Here is a 27,193-nt window from a genome sequence, read left to right as displayed (position 1 = left end):
GTGAATTTTATTATTACAGTATTGTACCTGTATTGTATTTTGTTATACAATACAAAATAAGTTTTTGCCTGGGGAGTTTGATTCATACATGATATTAATAAGTATCTGTGTGCTTATGCTAATAACTTTCTAACCTCAAATGAAGTCTATTGAAATCATCGTGCCCTCCTCATTTCCCGCTGTCAAGTTTTGGAAGGCACTGTGCCAGATAACATGGAAGAGTAGTGTAGGGAAGGCAAGATCAGGATATGCAATAGCACCTGGATCTTACTTTAATAATACCTTTCGTGTTAATACCACTGCACACTTGTTAAATGTCAGCAATATCTTGGCTGTTCTTCTTGGCTAAGTCAATATCTTGACTTAGTGAAAAGTGTCTTGAAAATTAGTGTTAAATTTCCAGTCACTATAAATATCTTGTTTAAAGAAAGAAAAAGTCTCCCCAAATTCAAATATCTCAAGACAAAAGAATTTTTGAAAAGCTATGTCTTTTTATGAGGCAGACTTACAGTTCTTTATTCTTGTTAATGGTTGCTTGAGTGATCATGGTCTCATAAATTTTACTGTAAGGAAGATAATAAAAAACATATGATTTCATTGTTTACATATTACATTTAATTAGATCTTTTAAAACATGTTAAAGCAAAAGATTTAGCCAGAATTTTGAGAAGTTTCAAAGTGAACTTGACCAGGACATGAAGTTGCATCATTTGACATCTGGTCGGGTGTATGATTTTTGTGCAATCAGATTTTATTCTCCTATTTACATAACACAATTTCATGATTATAAATTGTCCCAATTCTAAATTGCAGGCAAAGCTTTGGACATACAGTACTGTATATCATGCAAAATAGCTTTAGTCTCAATTCTGAGACCTATCACTTTTTAAAATCTTGCATCATATTATATTCACATTCAAAATCGTTCTTTGATAGTAAAGATATACCTAATATATGCCAAAAACAGTGCCTGCACTAACAGGAAGGATCAGGTCATATTGAGAAGACCAAAACATACCTGCATGTTTTTGCTACCGTATTACAATATTTTGTGGTGGCAGACCTCACAAAAATAATTTTCATTATACAGTATTGTATATTGCAAGAATGTTTTGAACGATGAAGGCTCTTTCAGCCAGAATGTAGCGATATGATTAAGTTTACCTCGGTAATAATTTATAGATAGGATTAAGGTCACTTTAATGGAAAAAATACAGACAGGATAAAGGTTAATGCAGTAATTGAGTACAGATAGGATTAAGGTTATTTCAGTAATTACGTGAAGATAGGGTAAATGCTACATCAGTAAGAATGTACAGATAGGATAAATGCTACATCAGTAAAATGTGCACACCGGATAAAGACTACATCAGTAAGAAGGTATTGGATAAAGACTATTTCAGCAAATATTCATTAATAGTCACTAGTAGGAAGGAGACCAGAAATAAACCGTAGGAGAACACACAAAATATAGTAAATATTTCTATTGCTATGGAAGTGGTTAATGTTGAAACCTTCTCATTTTTGTGAAACAGCTGTGTTTATTTTGCTCTACCTTCCTTACATATATAGATGTAAATAACTGCTTTCTTTGTCAACTAAAGTCCATAACTATGAATATAAGTAAATTAGGTTAGCCAATTACCTGATAGGTCTTCTTAGAAAATTGAGTATTTGGATTGTTTTATGAATGTTGTATACAGTATCGTTTTAAGGATATTTGTGTTTCAAATAATACTTGCAATAAATAACACAGCACAGTTCCTTGAGGATAACCTTCCCTGCTCCTTTTCTTACTCTGACACTTTCTTATGTGTTATTACATTATTTTATTTAAAAACCTGCAACTTTAGTTGTCAAGGCAATTTAGTCTTGTCTATCTGTTATGTTATGAAAATTGGTAATATCTGAAAGCTCATTAATACAAAATTGAGACTTGGGTGTCCACAAATAATATTTCACACAAGTTTATTTTCAGGCCTTTGGTGTTGGTGCTTTTGAGGAGGAGGATGAGGATATTTATGCCACCGAAGATATGAGCAACTATGACTTTGGTGAGGAGAAGAAGGAGTCAGGTAGGAGAAGCGGGGTTAACAAGAATCAAACACCAATGGTGAGGATTTATCTGAATTCTTTTGAAAGGAAAAAGGAAAAATTTTACTTTTTAAATTCATCTATGATAAAACTAATGTCAATTGATATATTATCATAGTAGCCAACATGCTCATTTTCTTTAGTTCAAAATTTTGGATTACTCATGTGCAGGGCAAGATTCTGTGTAAATTATATTATTGATGAAGTAATGAAAAGCACAGAATAATTGATATATCATTGCTTGCATGTACTGTATATTTTTTTAAGCAGAATCTATCGTCCACCACATACACAATTATTTAATATATCTATCACTGGAGTAAAGGCAATGCAATAGTTACATAGTGAGGGGGACAAATATAGCTTGTACAGTACAGCTTCGATTCAACAAACTATATGGGACCAAGCTCAATTCGTTGCAGTGAGGGATTTGTTGCAACAAGAGATGCCTCCAGGATGCATTTCCAATGCCCTATGGGCTATTTTCACTCAGTGAAATTTTAATTTAAACCTATAATATAATAGACAACTACCAAATAAACATGTCTGCAAAAAACATTTAACCACATCTAGCAAATTTCTCATGTCTTCAGCCTCAAAACTCATTTTCATAAGGTAGCAAGGCCATATATATCTGAGTGAAGGAATACCTAGCCAACTCAAAATTAAAAACAATCCATAGAATTTGGTTTTAAATATCCTCAGTAGTTTTCCCAAGGCTCCAACTGTTTCTTGTAATGTTGAGTTCATCTACAAAAATCATCTAAAAAGTGATTGGAGCCATATTAAGAGTGTTACTGTTCATACCCCCCAATATTTAATGTGCTCTGTGGTCTGATTTTACTGAGCAAAATTATAATTTCAATCTCATATGAAGGGCCAAGAGAACCTCTCTGTAAAAAGATTTAATCACATCTAGCATATTTTCTATGCCCAGTCTTGAAATCTCATTTGCAAAGAGAAAAGGGCCCATACTTTACTGAACATGAACCTCTGCAACTGGAAATAAAAAATAATCATAGACTTTGGTTTTAAATATGTTCAGTGGCTTTCCAAAGGCCCCAACTATTTCTTGTATTGTTGCTTCCATCTGTGAACTCGGACCCAACATCCTACGCAAATCGATACATTCCCTGCTTCAGCAAACTCTTATTTGTTGAATCAGGTGAGTAAATCTGGCACAGAGAGTGTGTGTTGGAACCGGAGATTTGTCAAATTGAGGTTTGTTGAATCGCAGTTCCACTGTACCTGATTAAGGTCAAAAAATTTTCAAGTAAAAAATACCAATTATTTTATTTTATTTAATTCATTAATTTCTAGACGTTGACAATTTACAGTACAGTACTGTGTTCCCTTTACAGATCAGTAGCACCATGTATTGTATTATAAAAAGTCAGTAACTACCTTATTCATGGTCTGACAAAATCATCTATCAAGCACTAGGAACACCACATACTGTATTTCAAATACTGGTAATTAATAGCTATGTACATTGATTATCAATCACAGATAGCAATGGATAGGACTGCTAACCTGTTTGGATTCTAAGTTGTCAATGGCTACACTGGTTAAAATAATAAGAACAGTAATTAGAAGCAACACAAATTTGCATTTGTGCTTACATTTCTGTCTCCAATATACTGAATTATATTTCTGAAATGTTGTGATGTCCATGTGATAAAATGTGTGTGTTTCTGCATGCACGTGCACACACCACCTTTGGCAAGATATTTGTGGCAGCGACAGATGGGTGCCAAGGTTAGAATGCTCCATAAGGCACTATGCAATGTGTTACCAAACTTCATAGTATTGTTTCATAATGCTAAACACCAGGGGTGCCAACTAATATCAAAAGACCAAAGACAAGCAGTCAAGTCTTCTCTTTTCCATGCCACCCAACTTAAGTAAAAGAAATGTCTGTTAGACAAAAATTAAAGGTCACTCATCTCTGTCAAAGCATGATTTGTCAAGTGAATTGTCTACATCCACATCCAAGGTGACATGAAGATTGAACATGTACAGTATATAGCTGCCAAACACCTAATTTCTTTGTAGATATTCTAACCAGTACACAGCTGTGACTGAAATGGGAGGAGTTCCAGATCCAAGTCATATCTAAATACCACCACCTTTACTGTACCTCTGCATTAAATAGTCTGCAAAAGACCTGTTAACACACTTTTTCAAGGCACTGCTACCAAACTGAGTCTTGAGCATAGGAACCAAACATCCAAAACAGTGAAATCAGGTCAAACTTAACAAGAAATATAGTCCATACTTTCCGACTGACGTAAGATACAGTCAGGTAATGTGCGAGGTGGGTCAGGTCAAGGAAACTTGACGTGTGGTACTACCACCTGTTGATGGTTGGTATCAATGGCCACGCATGCTACTATTAGTTAGCAAGAACCCCCTCACTTGCAGTTACCTGTGATGTCAATGAAGGATTCAAAAGGTCCTTAATTTTTTTACAAATGGACCATTGTCAAGTCATTCTAGGCTTGAGGGAATGGTCGTCATTGACTCCCTAGCACCTTTAAAAAAAAGCACTTGGAAAGTTTCCTCTGGCACCAGTGTCACTATTTAGTCCTGTCTGTTCACAAACTTGTCTTACAGCTGTAGCGATCTTTACTTAGGGAGAAGCCAAATGAGATAGTGCAAGAATTATAGTTTTTGTTGTTATATATTTAATAATATAGACCTTGCCATTTTTGTTCTCAGACTGTGCATGGTTTAATCGAGATAATTGAAGGGTTTACACTGAGCAGCAAACCACAACAGCAGCATAAGGTCTACCCAAGGCCTATATTACCCCGAGATTATTTACCACTGCACCAACCACGTAGACGAAGGTACAAAAATTTAATTGAAATTTTATAATGGAGATACAAGTACAGTATGTTAAATTTTGTAAGGTACTGTACTTTGATTTCTAGAACTTTAATTATACTGTATATTAATTAGTTTTACAGTATGATAATTTATTGTTATATTTGTGTGCATGGTCCCTTGGCTAGTATTATTAATTTTATGTTTTGTATAAAGTTATAATTGTATTTAGTATAATTTTGAACTTCAGGTTTGAACGCAAGGAAAGTGAAATACGTGGATTGGGAAGACACGAGATGACAGCTGAGCAACGGTCTCTGAGTATTGCAGAGCTACCCAAAACTACGGTGGAGGTACAGTACTTCTCTTCCAGTGTGGCATAATTATTTTGTTGACACATCAACAGTTATACCTCTACATCTATTATATCTGCTTAGAAGATAACTCATTATCAAATCTAAAGCAGGGAAAGATCAAAGACATCAAATGCTCTATTTTTAGATGGAGGTTCTTCCTTTTTCTGTTCACTATTTGCCTTAAGTACTCTCATGTAGATAAGTTTAGTGGATAATACTGGTTTCAGCAGTCTACAGTTATTTGCATGTGTGTACAGTATCATCTCAAAACTCAAATTGACTTTCATTAATCACACGGTCTTGTATTGCAGATCACTTTTATTCAAATTTTTGTTTGTAATTTTATTATTCTACCCTTAAAGCCTTAAATAAAGCCATTACATAATGTTCAGATCTCACTCACATACTGTATATCAAAATATACTTAACTACTTTTACACTGGTACACAGGCTGAAAGTGTTTTCATTCACAACCATTGAGCACAATCTCCATATAGACCTTCCAACATTTTCAGGCCTCTTTAAGTTGGGAACTATTGCCATTGCTGCCATTGTTGATCTTGCGTCTTACACTGCCAACACATTCATTTTCATATCATTTAAACACTAAATTTGTACTGTGATAAGGGTCCTAAATTTCTTAAACATTCATACCTCATAGTGCCAGATGTCATGCAGTACATTTTAGGATGAAGAATGATGCTAATCTTTATTCTCTTCCTTCTGCAGCATTCCCTTGTTTATTTCCTCCTTAAAATGTTTATTTTATTCGAGTGTTGTACATTTCATGTACCTAATCTCAGTATCATCCCAAATACCATATATTATGCCACGTTCCTCCTCGTGTGTGTATGTACCATAACATTATTTTAAGTTCTTCATTCAGTTAACTGTAGGAATTATCTTTGTGCAGAAATTTTTATTTAATTGTTCCATTCCAGATGTCTAAATTAATGGTCATAATCATTACTGCCAGTCATTGGATGAATTGTAAGATTTGTGAGAGTGCAAATACATTGTAATTCAAGGAAATTGTTTAATGAAAGTAGTATATTATCAATATTTTTTCAATAAATATTCAGGGACCATTTACAAATTGAAATATACAAAATTATTTGTAATTCATATTTGAGAAGATTGATTATTCTTCTTTGAGTGAATTTGTTATATACTATATAGGTATATATGGCATATAACAATTGTGATTTTGTGTATTATGTAATGATGTGTGTGTGATATTAAGACATTTTACCAGGTCAGATCAGGAGTCAAAGGGAAAACTCTGCTTCCTCCAAAAGATCAGCCAGAATCCATTGACACATTAGAAGTTGAAAAGATTTATGATGAATTTAAAAATTCAGGATCGAAATTCAGTTCTGATTTCAAACCGTTTTCAAAGGATCCAGATAAGCAACGACGATATGACCTCTTTTTGCGAATGAAAGAAAGGGGCCAAAAAGGTTAGTTTCTATTATGTTTACATGAGGAATATTGCATAATTATCTAGAGCTAAGTAGATAATCAATGAAAGGATGTCTTATAGGTAATAGATTGGCTGGTATTGATCACTCAAAGTAATAATGTTGTGGAGAATCTTCCCTATTGATTTTTTTTTTACAGTACATTGTGAAGACTGCCTGCCTCACCTGAGAAATGTGCAATATCTCAAAATGATGTTTGACTTGACAAGTGAAGTGACCCTAATTTTTAAGGGATCCAGAGAGTTTCATGTAGGATTGCTTGTGATCAAATCAAAATGTGAAAGAATTCTATGAGGATATGCAATTAGCTACCTACACACTCTCAAGTCATTTGAAAGTATTATGAGTGTGTGAGTTGGTCATGCTCACACAAACCTTTTATTCTAGTGTTTTTCAAACCTCTTTCAAGATCTAAACACTTTGAAAAGATATATGTTGAAGAGTGTTGGTTTTGTTTTCATATAATAAAGCAGTCACCTTCCTTGATAAACAATAAATATAAATAAGTTTAGGATTGCCTCAGTGAGCTTAAAAAGCCAGTCATTCATTGTCAATATCTGTTACCACTGACATAATGTGAGAATGCATCAGCCCAGAAAGAGAAGATGAATAATAATGTGAAAAGGTTAGTTTATCAAGATAATTTCAGCATTAGACAAGAGAGTGAGTTATAAATAAAATTCTTTGTTTATATCTTGGAAAAGTAGATGGCAGAGGTACAGCATATGCATTTACTTAAACCTTCTGTGTAATTCATATTGCATATGTGCATTGCAGTACTTAAAGATTCATATATTTATTCCAGCATGTATTAAGACTAAATGAATTTCATTGATTCCAGCATCACTCTCATATTAATAAAAGTCAATGTACCCTGTATTCAGATCGATTCCGCTTGGTGCAGCCCAAGAGTATGACTGAGTGGCAGAAAGAACGTGAAGTGCATGAGTTTAGTAGAGCAGCTCATCTCTTTCAGCCTCTTACTTCTACCATGGCTAACAGGTACCTAGAACCATTTATATCATGATTGTTGAGTGTTTCAAGTTAAAAAACAAAAGGCTCCGGCTCAGGAATAATCCAAGGGAGCCTTGGATCCCAAGGGATTGGAGCAAGGGAGCCCAAGGGAATCTCTCAAAATATACATTCAGTATACTATATATTTGAACAATTTGGCAATACCATTTAAACAATTATTTTTGCATTAGTTGTTTTAGTTTGTATATGTAATTTGCATTCTTGATCATAGTAAATTGTTTACTACTGAACATGACTTAAATTTCAGATTTGTGTCTGCAGCAACACCAGACTCAGGGCCAATGCTAAAGGATGGACTTAATGTAAACATCCCAAAGGTATATGAATATTTCTCTCCTGTGAATGAAAATGATTTCTAAATGGTAACGTTCTTATATGCACATGATACATTTTTTGTTGTTATGGGAGGTTTTTCGGAGCTGTATGGTCAGTGGATAAATGCTTAGGAAAGATAGTACAGTATAGTAGTAGGCATCCTTCAGTCTCGGGAGACTATGGAGTTGCGCCCTAGTTGTCAATCCTGGTGCAGCGTCTGGTGTGACTGATGAGGCCAATCTGAGAGTGGCAGTCCATCCCACACCGAGCACAAACGAAGTCCGATTCTGGTCTGTCTTCCTGGTTACCGGCTTTCCTTCTCTGTCTCTTTGCCTCCGATTCCTTGGCAAGTGACTCCTCGAACTTTGAGAGACCTCGTTGAACAGACTGCCTCCAGGCTGAACGGTCTGCAGCCAGTGTCTCCCATATAGCAAGATCGACGTCCATGGCTTTCAGGTCCCTTTTGCATACGTCTTTGTACCGTAGCTGGGGCTTGCCTACTGGACGCTTTCCCTGCCTCAGCTCTCCATACAGGAGATCCTTGGGGATCCTGCCGTCGCCCATTCGCACAACGTGCCCGAGCCAGCGCATTCGTCTCTGTTTCAGCATTGTGTACATGCTGGTGATCCTTGCTCTCCCCAAGACGTTGTTGTTTGTCACCTTGTCCTGCCAGGTGATGTCCAAGATGTGTCTAAGGCAGCGCATGTGGTAGGCATTCAGCCGTCTTTCCTGACGGGCGCGGAGTGTCCAAGACTCACTGCCATAAAGGAGAGTGCTCAGGACACAGGATCTGTAAACCTGAATCTTAGTATACTCAGTCAGCCTATTGTTGGCCCACACTCTTTGTCAGTTTGGACATGGTAGTAGATGCCTTACCGATGCGTTTGTTTAGCTCCGTATCAAGAGAGAGGGAGTCAGAGATTGTGGAGCCCAGGTACACGAAGTCGTGAACAACTTCCAGTTTGGAATCAGAGATGCCGCTGTCAGGTGGGGAGTCCACTCCTTGTCCCATGACTTGTGTTTTCTTCAGACTGATGGTGAGTCCGAAAGCCTGAGAGGCCTCGCTGAAGCGGGTTATGAGCCGTTGGAGGTCTTCAGCTGAGTGGGCAGTGACGGCTGCGTCGTCGGCAAAGAGGAAGTCGCGCAGACACCTCAGCCGAACCTTTGTCTTGGCTCTCAGCCTGGCGAGGTTAAAGAGCTTCCCATCCGACCTGGTCCGGAGGTAAATGCCTTCCGTGACAGATCCGAAGGCGTGCCGCAGCATAACTGCGAAGAAAATCCCGAATAGGGTTGGAGCCAGTACGCAGCCCTGCTTTACTCCACTTCGGATGTCAAAGGCGCCTGATGTTAGGCCATCAAAGACCACGGTGCCCCTCATGTTCTCATGGAAAGATCTGATGATGCTGAGGAGCCTGGGTGGGCATCCGATCTTGGGGAGGATCTTGAACAGGCCATCCCTGCTGACGAGGTCGAAGGCCTTCGTCAGGTCTATGAAGGCTACAAAGAGTGGCTGCTTCTGTTCCCTGCATTTCTCCTGCAGTTGTCTGAGGGAAAAGACCATGTCGATGGTGGACCTGCCAGCTCTGAATCCACATTGTGATTCTGGATAAACTCTCTCTGCAAGTACTTGGAGCCTCTTCAATGCGACTCGAGCAAACAGCTTTCCGACAATACTGAGGAGGGAGATTCCACGGTAGTTGTTGCAGTCGCCCCTGTCACCTTTATTCTTATACAGTGTGACGATGTTGGCATCCCTCATGTCCTGTGGCACCTCTCCTTCTTCCCAGCAGAGGCAGAGAATTTCGTGCAGCTCCATGAGCAGGCTACCTCTGCAACACTTCAAGGTCTCAGCAGGAATGCCATCTTTGCCAGGAGCTTTACCAGAAGCAAGGGAGTCTAGGGCATCGCTGAGTTCTTCCAGGGTCGGTTCACTGTCGAGCTCCATTAACACAGGCAGACACTCAATGGCGCTCAGGGCATCTTCGGTGACCACATTGTCCCTGGCGTATAGCTCAGAGTAGTGCTCGACCCAGCGCTTCAGCTGCAGTGTCTGGTCCTGAATCACCTCGCCAGTGGCAGATTTCAGAGGAGCGGTCTTCCTCTGGATTGGGCCAAGGGCCTGCTTGATGCCGTCATACATTCCCCTTACATTGCCTGTATCCGCTGCAGTCTGTATCTGGGAGCAGAGCTGGAGCCAATAGTTGTTGGCACATCGCCTGGCGCTCTGCTGCACTTTGCAGCGGACGGCCCGAAGGATCTGTAAGTTGCGCCGACTTGGGCAGGCTTTGTAGGCTGCCAAGGCGTTTCTCTTCTCTTCGATTACAGGTGTCATCTCTTCCGAGTGAGCCTCGAACCAGTCTGCCGACCTGCTGGTCTTCTTGCCAAAGGTGGAAATGGCAGCGTTGAACACAGCGTCTCTGAAGTGCTCCCATCTTTTACAGGCAGTGACCCCAGCTGGACCAGGAAGAGCTTCCTCGAGCACGTGTGCAAAATCTTCCACCTTGTCCTGGTTGCGGGTCTTGGTGGTGTCGATGCGAGGTCTGCCCGCCTTTTTCGAGTGATGAATCTTCTTTGGTTGCATCTTGACCCTGCTACATACCAGGGAGTGGTCGGTGTCACAGACAGCACTCTGGTAGCTACGCGTAATCTTGACGCTGGGTAGACTTGCACGCCTGGTAAGAATCAGGTCAAGCTGGTGCCAGTGCTTGGATCTGGGGTGTCTCCAAGATACTCGGTGTTGAGGCTTTGTGCCGAAGAACGTGTTGGTGACACAAAGACCATGAAGGCAGCAGAGTTCTAGCAGACGTTGCCCGTTCTCATTCATCCTTCCTATGCCGAATTGACCCAGGCAAGTGGGCCAAATGTTGTGCTCGGCACCCACTCTGGCGTTGAAGTCGCCGAGGATGAACAGTGGCTCCTTTACAGGGATTCTCGCTATGACTCTGTTGAGGTCATCGTAGAATTTTTCCTTTGCCTCTGCTGGAGAAGTCAGGGTTGGTGCATATGCACTAATTACATTGACTGGTCCTGTTTGGGAGTACAGTTGCAGAGACAGAATTCGTTCGGTTTCCCCCATCGGTGGCATAATGTGTCCCAGCAGTGCATTCCTGACGGCAAATCCCACACCATGTTCTCTGGTCTCATCTGGAGGTTTTCCTTGCCAGAAGAAAGAGAAGGTCCTCTCTCTCACAGATCCTGATCCTGGGAGCCTGGTCTCTTGGAGAGCAACAATATCCATCTGCAGCTTGCTCAGCTCCCTATCGATGATTGCTGTTTTTCGGGCGTCATTGATTTCTTGCAGGTCGTCAGAGAAACCTGGTGTCAGTGTCCTGACGTTCCATGTGCCTAGCTTTAGGGCAGTTGATATTTTCTTCTTTGGTTTGGTATTGCTTGGTGCAAAGTTGTCGGGCCGCTTGTCAGTTTTCACTCTAAACCCCACGCACCCAGTGAGGTTAACGGACCGTGGCGAGGCAACACCTTATTGGCTGGGGTTTGCCCAGCTTGAGGCGGGCGGTAGCTGCCCAGTGGGGCACGATGACCCCTCCCACCGTCGGAAGCAACCCCTGGCGTCACACTCTTCGCCAATCGAGCAGAAGACTTAAAACCGGTAGACTGTCGCTTCCCGTGTTGGTTCGACGCTGTGAGGCGAAGCTGGAGTGTCCTCTCCAGGGCGCAAAGCCTGGGTAGGTAGATATGGAGGAGAAGCTGTTACCCATGCAGCAGGTCCCCCCTCTCCACGTTGCTGAAATTATCCAATAGAGAGGCAAATGCCAATACGCATGGTTCCAGCAACGTCGCAGGAGCTGCCAGAACGAGGTCGACGTCAACAACGAACTGCCTTAGGGGCTCCAACTCCGGATTTTTCCTCGAGGTTGACTCCTGAAGCCTTCCCAAAAACAAGGGTATGGCCGCAAGGCAGCGGAGGTTTAAAATCAGGGTTTTCCTTCCCCCTAGATGGGCTGCCTTCCCAGGCTATCGAGTCCCATCTACCCGGAGCAGCTGGTTTTAAGGCGCCAGAGGCACGCCCTCGCCCCTTCTCCTGTCGGTAAAAGCAGTTCCGCCGGACTTAGACTAAGCCACCCGTGCAGGCCAGGAGTTGGACTTGGTTGTCAGAGGCTATTTGAGACGCATGCCGTATAGGAGCATTTTATAGGTCATGGGAGCTCGTCCCCCATTACCACCCCCTGGCTATGACAACCCCTTGGAACCAATACAATGGATAGTACAGTACATTATTCTTTAAGAGGTACAGAATTCCTTTAGGGATAGCCTCTAATAGAGAAGTACTGTACATTCTTTAAATGATGCAGCATTTAAGAAATAACGTTATGATGTCCAATAACCAAATTGGATTTAATTCTTGCCTGAAATGCTATGCGTACTAGTGGCTTTAGGTATTGTATGTACTAGCTCTATCTATAAATCCAACATTATGTTTGTAAATCAACTATGTATGCACTTTCCTGAATAACATTTACTTTACTTCTGTACTTCAGATTGATCCAGCTACTAATGATGCAGATGTTGATGCTTTGGGTCATAATATTGCTGATGAAAGGGTTAAAGCTGCCAAGATGAACATGTTTGGCAAGCTGACTCAGACAGTGATGGACTGGCATCCTGATCGTCTTCTGTGTAGAAGATTTAATGTTCCTAACCCATACCCAGAGTAAGTTGTAACTTTCTTGTTATCATTAACACCTCAATCTATTTTTAAATGGCTTACAGGTATCTTGCTGGAAGAATAGTTTTTCCTATAGCTTCAAGAACATTAAAATGGTCCTGTAAAGACATAATCCCTGTGGCATCAATGTTGACGTATCTTGGTACCTGACTAGTCATCATCCTTAGGTGTGTGCAGTGTATCACAATACCTTGGGGAGTGGTTGAATAACTTACTCTCACAATACCTTGGGGAGTGGTTGAATAACTTACTCTCACAATACCTTGGGGAGTGGTTGAATAGCTTGCTCTCACTATACCTTGGGGAGTGGTTGAATAACTTGCTCAAAAATGAACTTTTCACAAGCTCAAATCATGTTTATTGTTGTGTGCCTTAAGGAAAGTGATAGGAAGAACAGATTGTAAATCAACATATGTAACAATAGCTGATGGAAAGAATGGTTCAGTCTGTGGGAAAATACTAAAACAGTGGTAGAATGATTTGCAGATACAGTGCAACCTTGATTTGCCAAACTATATTGAACTAATCCTGTTTTTGTCTATCTGGTTATCTATTGCAACTTGTGTTGCCTTTAGGAAGCATTTCTGAAAATGTCAATTAAGGCGTATTAAGAGTGTTACCATTCATACTCTAATATTTCCCGAGGTTAATGTCACTAAGTGAAATTGTAATTTAAACCTATCATATCATGGATAACTACCAGGAAAACCTGTCTGTAAAGAGATTTCACCACATCCAGCCTCATTTCCCATGCTTCAGCCTCAAAATATCATTTTCAAAGGTGGCAGGGCCATCACCTGCACCAATTTGAAATGAAATGAAGCAGAATTTGGTTATAAATATGCTCAGTGCCTTTCTTAAGGCTCCACCTCTTGAATTCTTGTGTTACGTTCATCTACAAAAATCATTAAAATGGGATTAGAGCTATATTAGGAGTTACCATTTTATACCATAAGCTTTCCCATGTTCTATGTGGTATTTTCACTGAGCAAAATTCTAATTTCATCTGATCATATGATGGCCAACTACCAAGAGATTCTAACTATAATGAAATTTTACCCTCATTGCTAGTATTTCTCAGGAACTAACCGGTGGAAATGAACTAGGCCCATCAACTTTCCCATCAACAGGGCTATGAAATTGGACCCCCTGCATGCTAGGCAAAGCTGCACATCACCTAATTTGCCAAACACTTGTTTAGCAAAGCAAGTGAGTAAATCCATCCTGGAAAGTGTGTGTTGCAACTGAAGATTCACTGAATCAAGTTTTGCCAAATCATGGTTGCACTGTAGTAGTAGAGGTAGGAAGGAGCTGCTCTTTGTTACCTATCGTACGTTACGGCTCGTGATCCTACAGCAGCCAACTTTAATTACGTCTAGGGATACGACACAACTGCTGTTCTCAATAGCGAATCACCAGTATAACCCCTTAATAAGTAATGAGCACAAAATTAAAATCTTCATTTAGGACTGAAGAATAGATACACAATATTAACTAGATATATTCAAAACAGTATAATATAAAAAAACACAGATGGTAAAGTTAACTTATAGAATATATGAAAGTATTGTCATGGCACGTAATATATAATAGTAACTATGGCACAACAAAATATAACAGACTTATCTCCCACATGTTACTCCTCCTGGTTCCCCGAAGCTACTGAACTCACGCTCTGTCGCCACCCACATTCTCACCTCCCGTCTGCCTCATCCCAGGATGAGGGATGGAAACTAAGGACTTTTTTAATATTTTAAACTAATTGAACAACCACTTGTTCTCAAAACACATAAGACTGCAAGTTACATATAATAGTTACTTACAAAATATATAAGTACAATGACACCTGTTTAATTGCAGGAAAATAAACACTTATCTAACTAAATAAAAGTGACATCTGGAACTCCCAAACTGAACAGGTCCAGCTTTCCCGAATCAATCAAGTAATAGACGTGTGCAAAGGCAACCGCGCTCTTGTCCACTGACGCTGCCACACCATACGACAATTTACAAAAAAAAACACAATGTGTGTACATATACATGCAATGATAAAATAAAATAATATTTATTTTAAATTTATATACGTATATATAACACGTAGGAGTACGGAGTACGTAACACTTCCACCTCCAAGAAAAAAAATGCAATAGATTGAAGATCAATGGCATTTTTTCAAAGTAAAATGTATGACACTTGAGATTTATGGTATTGATTACACCAAACATGTAAAAGTACTTAGAACACATTTCTGGACAAAAATGAAAACACTCCAAATATAGTCTTACAGGAAACTCAGAAATTTCAGTCTTATGACTATGTTCTACATATGTGTCACTGGAGTATGCAAATTTATCTCTCCAAGGTACTATCTCATTTATTTCACTTTGTTTTAGATCATATTTCACACTCCTATCTACAACAGTATCATTAGTAGCATGAATAGAATTGTCAATAAAGGTAGCTGCTTTCACACAGTTATGGCAATTTTGCTTTTCATATGTTTCTACTATTTCTCCAAGATCAGTTTCATTTTTCCATGTGATTCCTTTTCCACATGGTGAATTTTTCCAAGACAGCCTCGATTTTCCATTACTCCCTTTTTCTGGAGCTGAACTGGTTAATTGAAGCTGACTGGATGTTGAGTAGATTGGGGACTTCTCCTGGGTATGCTCTGACACAGACATCTGCTCTTCATCACTCTTGATCCTCTGTGGAACACATACTCTCGCCCAATGGATACTAAAATTAGAGAGATCAGCATTAAACCTCACAATTATGCATAAGATTTTCCCATTCATAGAACCTTCCGAAACACAAGACACCGACTTAGCAAACCTTTGACCTTCCAACCAAGAAATACAACCCAAGATAAGTGCAAAGACTACCTGATCGAACTGACTCAGATGATCCATAAGGAACACAGAAATCAATTGCCTCATAACTCTGTCATAACGATCAGTGAAAGAAAACAGGCATATGCCTAGGCACCATATCTCAATCATAACTCTCAAGACAAGTTCACACCCTCTGATGGTGAACTTGAACACAACACACACATTCATCAACCGTCTAGTCTTCCAAGAGACTAAATAAAACATGCCGAAAACGTTACAATCCACACCATCACTTCCCAAGTGATTTACGTCTGATGACAACCAATCAACCAAGAGGTTTAAGGGTCTTAACATCTTGAAGATGAACAGCAGATTACCTGGGAAACACCCAAGGATAATCTGTAACCCTTCACACTGATTAACTCTAGGTAGGATAACCTTATCCCCCAACTTGAATTGCACACCTGGAGCCTCAAACATCTGCTCCCCAGTATGATTTAATCCTTCACCCACAATATGATTCTGAAAATCAACTCCAATATGACTCTGAAAGTCAACACCACACTTAAGTGGAACATACACTTTTATCACTCGTGCATCAAAATTAACTGGATCTGAATATAGAGACACTGCTCTAGCATAACTCACCACTTCCTCAGAACTGGATGCACAACCTACTTGAGTAAACTCTCTCTGCTCCACCACAAGGCTTGACAAAGATGTCCCACAGTCCATTACTTCACAAGAAAATGGCTCCTGCAGAATAAAAGTAGATTTCAACATCCTACACACACTCTGACTCAATGTACACAATGAGAAATACTTCCTCCACATAGAATAAGAATCACAACTCCTCAACTTAGATCCAAATGCTACTTTACCACTCTTAATGATTTTACCAAAATTTCCTCCCATGACTTCTGGAGCTGCTTGGAGTACTGTCTGCTCACAATCAATAATATCACTACCAAGCTGGGTCACATCCTCACAGACAACTGAAGAGGGAGGCTCAATGGGTCTCCATCTACTCAACAGAAGCTGATCCTCTGGCTGCTTTCCCACACTCTCCAAAACTGGATCTACAGTACACTGTCTCCTTGCTTCTCTCTGAAATCTTAGGGTCAGTTCTACTCAAAGCACATAAATGAAGGGAATCTGAAGCGAGCGGGCAAGTAACAGGTAGTTTGACCTCCTCCCCTATTATATCACCTTGACTAGGGTGAGGCGGGGCCTCTACAACGGACTTACTCTCGACAACTGATTCTAAACTTGGAGTGAGCGGGAATACTTCTGCCAACCCGACATCTTGTCCTAAACCATTCACTTGGCTGGAATACAGAGTCGTGGCTTTTAAGTTTCTCTCAACTCCTGGCACAACGTTCGTAGTGAGCGGGCAAGACAATGGTACATGGACATCCTTTCCCAATTTATTGGAATAAAGCAGAGTCATAGTATCAGGCTTACTCTCAACAACTAAATCGGCCACACAAGAATCTGGAACCACATCCCACTTCTCCACTGAAGGGGTACTGGTTACTGGAACAAATGCTTGAGTAACAACATCAGAACTGACGACTGGATTTATATTAGTACTGACATCAGCACAGGTAGAATGGACAAAACCATCTTCTACAACAGGTTCATTCATAGAACTAACTTCAGCACAGGTAGAATAAACATGGTCTGCAACTGGCTGTTTATACAAACGGGGATCAATTTCACCCACAACATGATTTATGGCCACATCATTACCGAATATAACATCCACACCTGGGATGGGCAACTGTGTACTAACACCCACAGTGCATAAACGTGGTGTAATGGTGGATCTGAAATTAATGTCTATTAGAGGTACAGTTTTACATCCTGCAACACTCTGAAGAACAACAAACTTTCCAGTCTCTCTCTTTTCAACATCAGAAAGAATACTGGATGAAATTATGGTTTGGGAAGCACCTGTATCACGAAGAATAACCACTGGCTTCCACTTTCCATTAATACACAAGACTTCACCTGAAGACATATATGGTGAATACTGTTTCACCCAATTGGGGTTTACAGTTACATGTTTATTAGTAAGTTTATTTTGCACACCTCTGCAATAAATGAGACCAGTTGGTCGTAACTCAGGGTGCAATATAAAACATGAATGAATTCCATGGCCTTTTCTCTTACAATGGGAACAGGACCTTACAGTGGACACACTGGTAGAACCAACTGTAGGTTTAGAAATAACCTTATTATTATTTGACATTCCTGACAATGAAGTAGCAGGGTTAGGTTTTGTAAGAGAAGAGCTCATGGGAGTAACTGGAGTACTAGGACTGGATGGATTCTGATAAGGAGTTCGGTGAGCATTATAATTTACTCTACGACTAGACTTAGGTGAAGTGGCCGTAAACGGGGCCTTAGTCAACAACTCATGCTCATCCGCGAGCTTTGACAGCTCATCAATATCTGTTACATTCTTTTGTTCTGCCATAAAAGTAGACAACTGGTCTGGAAGACATGACAATACTTCTTCCATTATAAGAAGATTCTTTAGAGCATCAAAATCAGTGACTGCAAGTGACTTTAACCATCTGTTGCAAAAATTCGTCTTCTGACGAGTAAAATCTGCTATTGTCTGATCACTTGTCCTCCTTAGATTTCTAAACTTTTGCCTGTGTGCCTCTGGATTTAGTTGATAAGCATTTAAGATGCTTTTCTTTACAAATTCGTAATCAAAACTATGAGCGTCAGGTAGGGATGTGAAAACCTCCTGACTACGCCCCTTAAATTGAGACTGCATAATGGCTACCCACTGATCCCTTGGCCAGTTCATACTGATGGCAATTTTATAAAAATGTGCAAAGAAAACCTCAGGATCTTCCTCATTGAACTTGGGCAACTCTATATACTTATTCATCCTGATGGGATTATTATCACTATTTGTTGAAACATTACTAGTATTTCCATGCCCAGCTGCCATACGCTGTGATTCAAGCCTGAAATTAGTGTCAGCCATTTGTTGTTGAATTTCTAATTGTTGCTTCTTTGTGGCTTCTATTTGCAACTGTGCCGCAATTTCTAAACGCCTAGTCTCAAGCTCCCTTTGCTGAACTTCCGCCTCTAATATTTTCTGTTCCCTTTGAGCTTCAAGCTTAGCATGGGCTATTTGCGCTTCTAACTCAAGACGCTTTAACATCATCTGATCACTCGACTCCTCTCTTAACTCCTCTAGAATTTCTTCCTCTAACTCCCCATTCTCAACAAAATGCGTCACAATGACTTTCAATATTTGGGCTTTAACCATTCTATTGCTGGCGGTCAAATCCAACTGATTTGCCATTTGTATTAACTCAGTCTTTTTAAGGTTCTGAATCCCTTCAAAGTCTGGGTGAGCCACCAACGCTGCAACTTTCTCCTCCATCGTTACTAACACTTGGCACTTGATTCACAAAAATAATTAAAACAATGGCACTGCACTACACTTCACTGTAAAATTGTCACCACACTGAAAATTCGCTTGGCCTCACTGCACAAACAAAATATATAGGATGACTTACCTTAAAATCGTGAAACGTTGTTACTTGACACACAGGAAGGCTTGCTTGGCACATGGAATAGTTCTTAAGAAACACACAGACACTTGACACACTGGTACCTAGGAAGGCAAGGTTAGATTAGCATAGTTAAGTTAAAGTGGGAACAATATTTCCCAGCACAGGCCCCCATAACTCTTTGTTACCTATCGTACGTTACGGCTCGTGATCCTACAGCAGCCAACTTTAATTACGTCTAGGGATACGACACAACTGCTGTTCTCAATAGCGAATCACCAGTATAACCCCTTAATAAGTAATGAGCACAAAATTAAAATCTTCATTTAGGACTGAAGAATAGATACACAATATTAACTAGATATATTCAAAACAGTATAATATAAAAAAACACAGATGGTAAAGTTAACTTATAGAATATATGAAAGTATTGTCATGGCACGTAATATATAATAGTAACTATGGCACAACAAAATATAACAGACTTATCTCCCACATGTTACTCCTCCTGGTTCCCCGAAGCTACTGAACTCACGCTCTGTCGCCACCCACATTCTCACCTCCCGTCTGCCTCATCCCAGGATGAGGGATGGAAACTAAGGACTTTTTTAATATTTTAAACTAATTGAACAACCACTTGTTCTCAAAACACATAAGACTGCAAGTTACATATAATAGTTACTTACAAAATATATAAGTACAATGACACCTGTTTAATTGCAGGAAAATAAACACTTATCTAACTAAATAAAAGTGACATCTGGAACTCCCAAACTGAACAGGTCCAGCTTTCCCGAATCAATCAAGTAATAGACGTGTGCAAGGCAACCGCGCTCTTGTCCACTGACGCTGCCACACCATACGACAATTTACAAAAAAAAACACAATGTGTGTACATATACATGCAATGATAAAATAAAATAATATTTATTTTAAATTTATATATGTATTCTGCTAGGAGTACGTAACAGGAGCCACTTTAAAAAAATATTGAGCTCTGAACACAGATTTATTCCTTAATCATCACTCAACCATGTCTACCCACAGAACTGTGTTTAAAAATGGTCTGCCTCTCCCTTTCTAATGGAATGTTAGATATTACATTAATAAGCAGGAAGTTTTAGCTTGCTATACTCCGGCTGAAATAAGCATGTGTAAGTGGTCTTAAGTGTCATATATTACCCACCATTTATATTACAATACTACATTTAATATTCTTTCTTAGTTGCTATATAACTTTAAATAAAATTTATATAAATCCTTTGCATGTTTGTTAGTAAATTAGCATTAGGTATTTTTACTTTGCAGTAACTAGTTCTGTAATAAGCCAAGCTAAACAAAATATATGTAATAAATTGTTATATGTCTTTTATCATATTTAACAGATCTTCAGTTGTTGGTGTTAGCAAATCCCAGAGAAAAAGGTTTTCAATTTTCAATTTCCTCGATGCACCAGAAGACGACAAGCCTCGTAACCGGGAAGTCTCACCCTCGCCTTCAGAAAGTGCAAAAAGAGAAACTACTGAAGATGAAGACTTGGATAAATCGGAAACCTTTGGGCTTAAGGTTTGTTTAATAATAGTTTAGTCATTTATGAATGTCTTCTATTAAGTTTTGGTTAAATGTGTAGCTGTATGCAGCCTTCTCAAAGAATGTTTGGGTCATCAAACTCACTCTTCATAAGTTTGAGATTTTCTTCATGTAGGCTGATGCTTGCAAGTTTGCTTATATGGCATTTTAGTGTTCTATCATAAGTTGATTTCTTGTGTTCTTTAGTATACTATTCTTTACTATTGTCTCCAAACTTCACCTAGTCTTAATAAATAAAAAGCATGTGGAAGCTTTCCATGTGGATTCTGTTGCAGCAGTAAACTCCCCCAGTGTCTCACGGGTGATAAATGCTCGGGTTCGAGTTTGATCCGCGGGCATGGAAGAATGATTGGGCATCGATTCTTAACTGTCCCTCCCTGTTCACTCAGGAGAAATTTGGGACCTGGTTTTAAACTGATTGGCAGATAGTGTTTCAGGGGAAAAAATGATTGGGATAAGGCTTAAGATGAGTAACTGTAGAAGTGAAAAGTCACCCTAAAACTTGGGGCAAAGAGAATGGACATCAGTGCATTAAGATCTTGCTGTTTCTAAAGAAAGTAAGTTGTCAAGCAGAGACAAATTTATGGTTCATTTATTGATTTTTATATTCATAAGCTATGACTGACATGCACCTTATGTAATGATAGTGTTTCTCAAATTTTCTCCTGTTTTTCTTGATAATTTTCTTCATAATATTAACAGGGGGTTTAGCTTTTCATACAATTTGAAAGCACATGAATTTGCACATCACATTTGCACATCGTAAGTACATCTGCACTTTCTTCACCTCTTATTTTACTACAATATTTTCTACATATAAAATTAATACTATGTGAAGAATTACATGAACAAAAACAATCATAAAAATAAGGAAACTGATTTAAGAAAAGAAAAATTTTATTAAATTATTTAATTTTTACTCATTTTCTAGATTCCAGTAGATGGGCCACCTACAATGGATCTTTTTAAAGCCATCTTTCAAAGTTCTGGATCTGAGTCAAACTCAGATAGTGAGGATGAAAAACCTACCAGCATTAAAATGAAACAAGACTCTTGTAAAGATACACAATCCCAAAGGTTTGGTCCCTCAATTGTAGAAACTTCTCTGAGCAGTCAGGGTAAATATACATCTGGATCAGAGATGGACAGTGGCAATAGCTGTGTTGTAACAATGGCTTCTATTGGAAATACCTTGGAAAACAAAAGTGCTGAAGATACAAGTAAGGATTTAGATACTGTTAAGAGGCCTGATAGACAGAGGGTTCGTATAAGCAGGTTTGAACCAAATAAGGATGGCTCCAAAGGCGAAGTCGAGTGTTTGCCGAAACCAGTTTTTATTCAGCGTAGAAAAAAATCTGCTGATACTGAAGCAACTCCTGCTGAAGGAATATTTGCTAATATAGATTTTGAAGAACTTAATAGTTATAGAAACACTGAAGCGCTTGCCATTCAAAATCAGACAACCAATATTACAGATAAGGTAAAAGAAAGTGTTAATAAAAGTAAGAAATTTGATAGTGATTCCTCGGTAGATTCAGAGGATGAGTATGGTCCACCAGTTCCAGTACATCTAAAGAATAGGATTCAAATGATCAAGTCATCTCCATCAAGCACAGCTTCTCTGGTGCAACAGGGAAAACAGGACACTGTACCTAAGGAGCAATCCTTATGGGTTGAAAAAGTATCTAAGATTAAATCCAAAAAGCACAAAAATAAAGACAAACATAAATATAAAAAAGAAAAGAAAAAGAAGAAAGACAAGAAACATAAAAAGCATAAAGAGAAAAAACAAAAGAAAAAAGAACACAAAAGTCAGAGTAGAAAGAGCTCAAGCAGCAGTAACTCTGACTTGTCAGACAGTGATTGACATGTGCACTATGGTTATACATCATCTATTCCTCTGGAACAGTTGAAAGATTAGTCCATAAGGAAGAGAAAAGGGTCACAGGTATACAGTGACAACCAAGTAATAATAATATACCAAACAAACTCCTGCCAGTATTTCCTTTCTTTATCCTTTAAACAGTAAGAGGGAATGTAGTGGTAGCTATCAACAGTATCCCACAATTGTCATGATTCAGGTGCGACAATGTACTATCATAATAGGGGTAGGTAACACAATGGTACTGTAATTGGGGTAACAACCTGAATCTACAAATTGAAGCAAATCCTCTTTTTTCTGATAATGTTAGGTGTTCAAGGCTCTTTCTCATAGTAAAATTTTATCCTATTTTGAATGTGGAACGTCTCTTTCAATAAGTGGAATATATATTGTAAATATGTTAGAATAACCCTCTTAAGGGTCAAATGCAATACAAAACTTAATTTATTTTAAATTGAGGTATAATATAGACATTGTCCAAATGGTTTCAATTTCACATGTCCACAGAATTTTCTTAAGCCTGCAAAGTAAAACTTCACAGTTTAAGGATTCTTCTGTGAGCAATCGGTGAGCAATGAAATTAGCCAAATCCCCATTTTCTGAATATTTTGTTCTATACTTCCAATAACAGGAGGTCATTAAAGATAATTGGGGGTTAACCCCCATTACCTGTGATGTCACAACCTGATTTGGCAGCAGAATACACTTATTTAGAATACCAAATAGCAACAATTTTACTGTAATTTGTTTTCTACTTATACACAAGGGATTTTTTTATTAAAACCTCATTATATGTATTTTTAACACATGTTTATGTTAAAATACCTAAATAAAAAAAATTGTCTCGTGATCTTTTATTCATAGTCTCCCCAGCGTGGTGCCCTCTTTTTGATAATTACAGGCACTCAATTGTCCAGATTTTCAGTTATACAGATATTCAGAGGTACCAACTGATCCAGATAATCAGTTTCATTGTAGTTTGCTTTGTTTCGCTACTGTAATAAAAAAAAAAAGACACCACTTCATTTCTGTGAAGTACAGGTATCTAGTTCTGTAGAATTCAACAATATATTTTTATCTACAGTACATGTCATGTTTAAGGTCTAGGTCGACCAGGACTTTTTCCTCATTTCTTCCCCTGAAAAAATTTACACACGCACACGCAACACAAAGGGGGACCAAAAGTAAATGTGTCACCTAGGGTGACACCATTTACTTGTTTATGTATTAAACTATTAGGGCTCAGGAAAGGTGCCTTTCTTGTACAGTATTTGTTCAAGCAGTTGCTAAAGTATGTGTTCCAGGATGTCAAGAGTGTGCGAACTGGATCTTGATAAGCTTGTTCGTTATCATTCAATTGACACATTCATGGGCACATTGGTGAACAGACTCAACATCCTGAGATGATTTCATACCCAATACCTTGTAATATGTTGACAAATATCTTCAGAGACTTATGGGTGAAAGCACATGGCAGGTATGGAGTCACCTTAGTGTTGAGTCACTTAGCCAACCTATACATAGATGTGAATATCTGGCTGGTGATCGGACAAAATGGGTTTCCAGGTTTTGTGGGTCTTCACATTCACATAGGCATATTCAGTGTTGTGCTCTTCAGTAGTTTTTGGCAGTACAAGTCTGGATATGCCTTTGAGACTGACAAGACTCTCAAACTATGAAACTCACTCTATCCAATTAGCATACCCAGATACCCACACCCACATACATCCCTTTTTTTCATAAGCCAAATTACAGTATTAAAATTTTATTAAAATTGAGAATGCTAGGAAACTACCTTGTGTATTACAGTAAAATGTTGACCCCATGTTATAATACCTTATGTATATTTTAACGGCCTAGTATATCATATCTCTAAATGTGTCAATGATAGGCGCATCAGAAAAAAGTTTATATTAAATGATATAATAAACAATGGAAGGAGAGGCTTATAGCGTAGTCTGGTAGAAGTGAAAATACTAAAATTTAGAGAAGCAGGCAGGCAGTCAATTTACAAACATTAATATATGTATTTCTTTTGTTAGTGGAGGGTCAATACAGTAATGTATTGACTGAGTCTAAGAGTACAATAATGTACTCTACTGGTATGGGGAAGATTATGGGGGTGGGGCAGAGGCTCGTGGACACATGCACTAGATTAGTGGGGGTTATGAATACAACATAAACACATTCCTTATAATAACACTTACAACCTCGGGCCGGGCTTGGGGAGTAGAAGAACTCCCAGAACCCCATCAACCAGGTATCAACTTCTTGTGCAATTTAAAGTACAATACTGTACAAGCTGAGTGAAACATTTCTAAAATATAAATGCATTATTTCAAATAATATTTATAAATACAAAATATTAGGAAACTAAGAAAAAAATATAATTTGATGAAAAATATTACGCTAGTGAAGCTGTCTGAATTTTTTTTTCGAAATTCACTAATTTCGTTGTGGCTTTATCATCCCACGGGCGGCGGTGAAAGGCTTAGTCACCCACATTTACTCTCTATACTTCGTAAACTGGCGATATCTGGCTAAAACTTCTGGTAGTAAATCATTTTGAATGAAATATTTACACATTTTCTGGACCATTTGTTATACAACTCTAAATGCCTGTATCTCTTCACACTACATCACATAGTGACGGAAGGTATGCAAATAATTTAGTTTACATTTGGTCTACATCAGCAGGTAATGAAAACTCCCAAATATACTTATAACTGAGTCTAAGCCGAGCAATAGTAACATGTAGGACTCTACTGATTTGACTGCATGATCCATATATGTGGCGCCCAGTACTATCGAGGAAATTTTAGGATGTGACGTGCATAATACGTTTATATATCCATTATGATGACAGTTTTTTTTATAGTTATATACTTTCTTTTGATAGTTATATTCTTACATAAATATGACATCAGGGAGATTTAAGGGATATTAAATGAGCGAACGGGAGGAGTAGGGGAAAAAATAATAATAAAAAAGGGAAGGGAAGTGGGGGAGGTGCTGGGAAATAATGAAGGAGAGCAAGAATTGAATTTACCCGATTTTTTTGTATTAATACATTAGATACAAATGCATTTGTGCAGCTACCCTAGACTATATGAAGGGGAGTACAGTGTGTCAAAAAGCAGGGCCACCATCCCTATATAGTGGCTTCGGCCGGGGGGGGGGGGGGGGGACAGGAAACTGGCGGCTTGTCTAAGGTCCTTCCCTTCCCCTCCCACTTCCCATGGGGAAGGAGGAAGGGCGACAAGGCGCGTGCGTTGCCCCTGCTCCCTCTCTCCCTCCCTCCATAAACAAAGACGCCCCGGCCAGGGAAGGAACATAACGCGGGCTCCTGTAGTCACGGAGAATGGACAAAATACTTTAATAAGGACAGTTCTTGGGTTTGGTGGGAGTGTTCATTACTCTACACAGCAACAAGAAAGGTTCACGAAGGCTTGTCAGTCAGTGTTGGCTGCTGTTTGGTTCACATCATCAGCTGCAGCCTGATATCAAGGGGACGCAAAGTTAAAAATAACAGCAACTTCCGTCTTGTTTGGTAAGTACTGTATAGTTAGTTTAGTTCATATATTATGCACCTCATAGCCATCCTGTGGGAGGTAGTGGAAAGGGTTACAGAGGCACAAAATGGGCTCGGTGATTGAACCTCAAAATGCACTTAGCTAAGTAAGTTACAGTCGTGATGAGCTAGTTACAAAATTTAATGTATCGAGTTGTTACATCAATAATGGATTCGAGACCGACCACAAGAGTACAGTCTCTAAATTAAGCTACATACAGAAACAAATGAGCAAAGTTTCTTTCACCCTGAATGCCCCTGTTACCTAGGGGCATTCAGGGTGAAAACAGGTACCTGGGAGTTAGTCAGCTGTCACGGGCTGCTTCCTGGTGTGTGTGTGTGTGTGGTGTTGGGAAAAAAAGTAGTTAGTAAAACAGTTGATTGACAGTTGAGAGGCGGGCCGAAAGAGCACAGCTCAACCCCCGCAAACACAACTAGGTGAATACATGTGTGAAGAGCCAGTGTCTGTAACAAGCCTGAGTGTTACTTATTTGATGATGTATATGTGAAGAAAACTGGCGGAGCTGTTGATATGCACGGTCGGTGAAGACAGGACCCGAGGCCTATATGACGATAGTACATCTGCATTGCATTACTGAACAGTAGGCCTGTAGCTTCGCTTTCCTTAGGAAGACCCCCCAAAAAGCCATTTAGGACTCTCTGCCTCTAACCGTGCCACGTGAGACTGCTGGCACCTATACATTGGCCAGAATTCGAACTCAAGACAAAGCGCTCGCGAAACGCCAGGCGAGTGTCTTATCACTACACCTCAGGGACTGCAAAGTTACGGAGTAGCTGTAACTCATGTAAGGGTATATATAGTAGCCTACGATGTTATAGTTTATCATACAGTAGTCAGGAAGTTAACAAGTAAGAATCTTGTAGGCAGTACAGGCGGCTCAGATAAAGACAAATCCAGAATGAGGTTACTTTGATAAAGAATCTAGGCTACTGAACATTTCCTGTGGACGAGTACAAAA

The 27,193-nt window shown here is 39.1% G+C and overlaps 1 protein-coding gene across 1 annotated transcript in view; it reads left to right on the top strand.

The window, feature by feature from the left end:
* Positions 1-23,487, top strand: part of LOC138371419 (G patch domain-containing protein 1-like) — a 28,536-nt gene extending 5,049 nt beyond the window's left edge. The window contains exons 7-15 of the mRNA XM_069336234.1: positions 1,979-2,113; positions 4,816-4,946; positions 5,174-5,276; positions 6,535-6,739; positions 7,645-7,762; positions 8,043-8,112; positions 12,607-12,779; positions 20,556-20,736; positions 21,692-23,487. Coding sequence (XP_069192335.1) covers positions 1,979-2,113; positions 4,816-4,946; positions 5,174-5,276; positions 6,535-6,739; positions 7,645-7,762; positions 8,043-8,112; positions 12,607-12,779; positions 20,556-20,736; positions 21,692-22,627 — 2,052 coding nt within the window. The 3' untranslated portion in view covers positions 22,628-23,487. The remainder of the gene's footprint in view (positions 1-1,978; positions 2,114-4,815; positions 4,947-5,173; positions 5,277-6,534; positions 6,740-7,644; positions 7,763-8,042; positions 8,113-12,606; positions 12,780-20,555; positions 20,737-21,691) is intronic.
* Positions 23,488-27,193: the final 3,706 nt, after the last annotated feature.

This window comes from Procambarus clarkii, chromosome 35, assembly GCF_040958095.1.
Source record: "Procambarus clarkii isolate CNS0578487 chromosome 35, FALCON_Pclarkii_2.0, whole genome shotgun sequence".
Taxonomy (NCBI): domain Eukaryota; kingdom Metazoa; phylum Arthropoda; class Malacostraca; order Decapoda; family Cambaridae; genus Procambarus; species Procambarus clarkii.
This window is presented reverse-complemented; position numbering and strand designations above follow the sequence as displayed.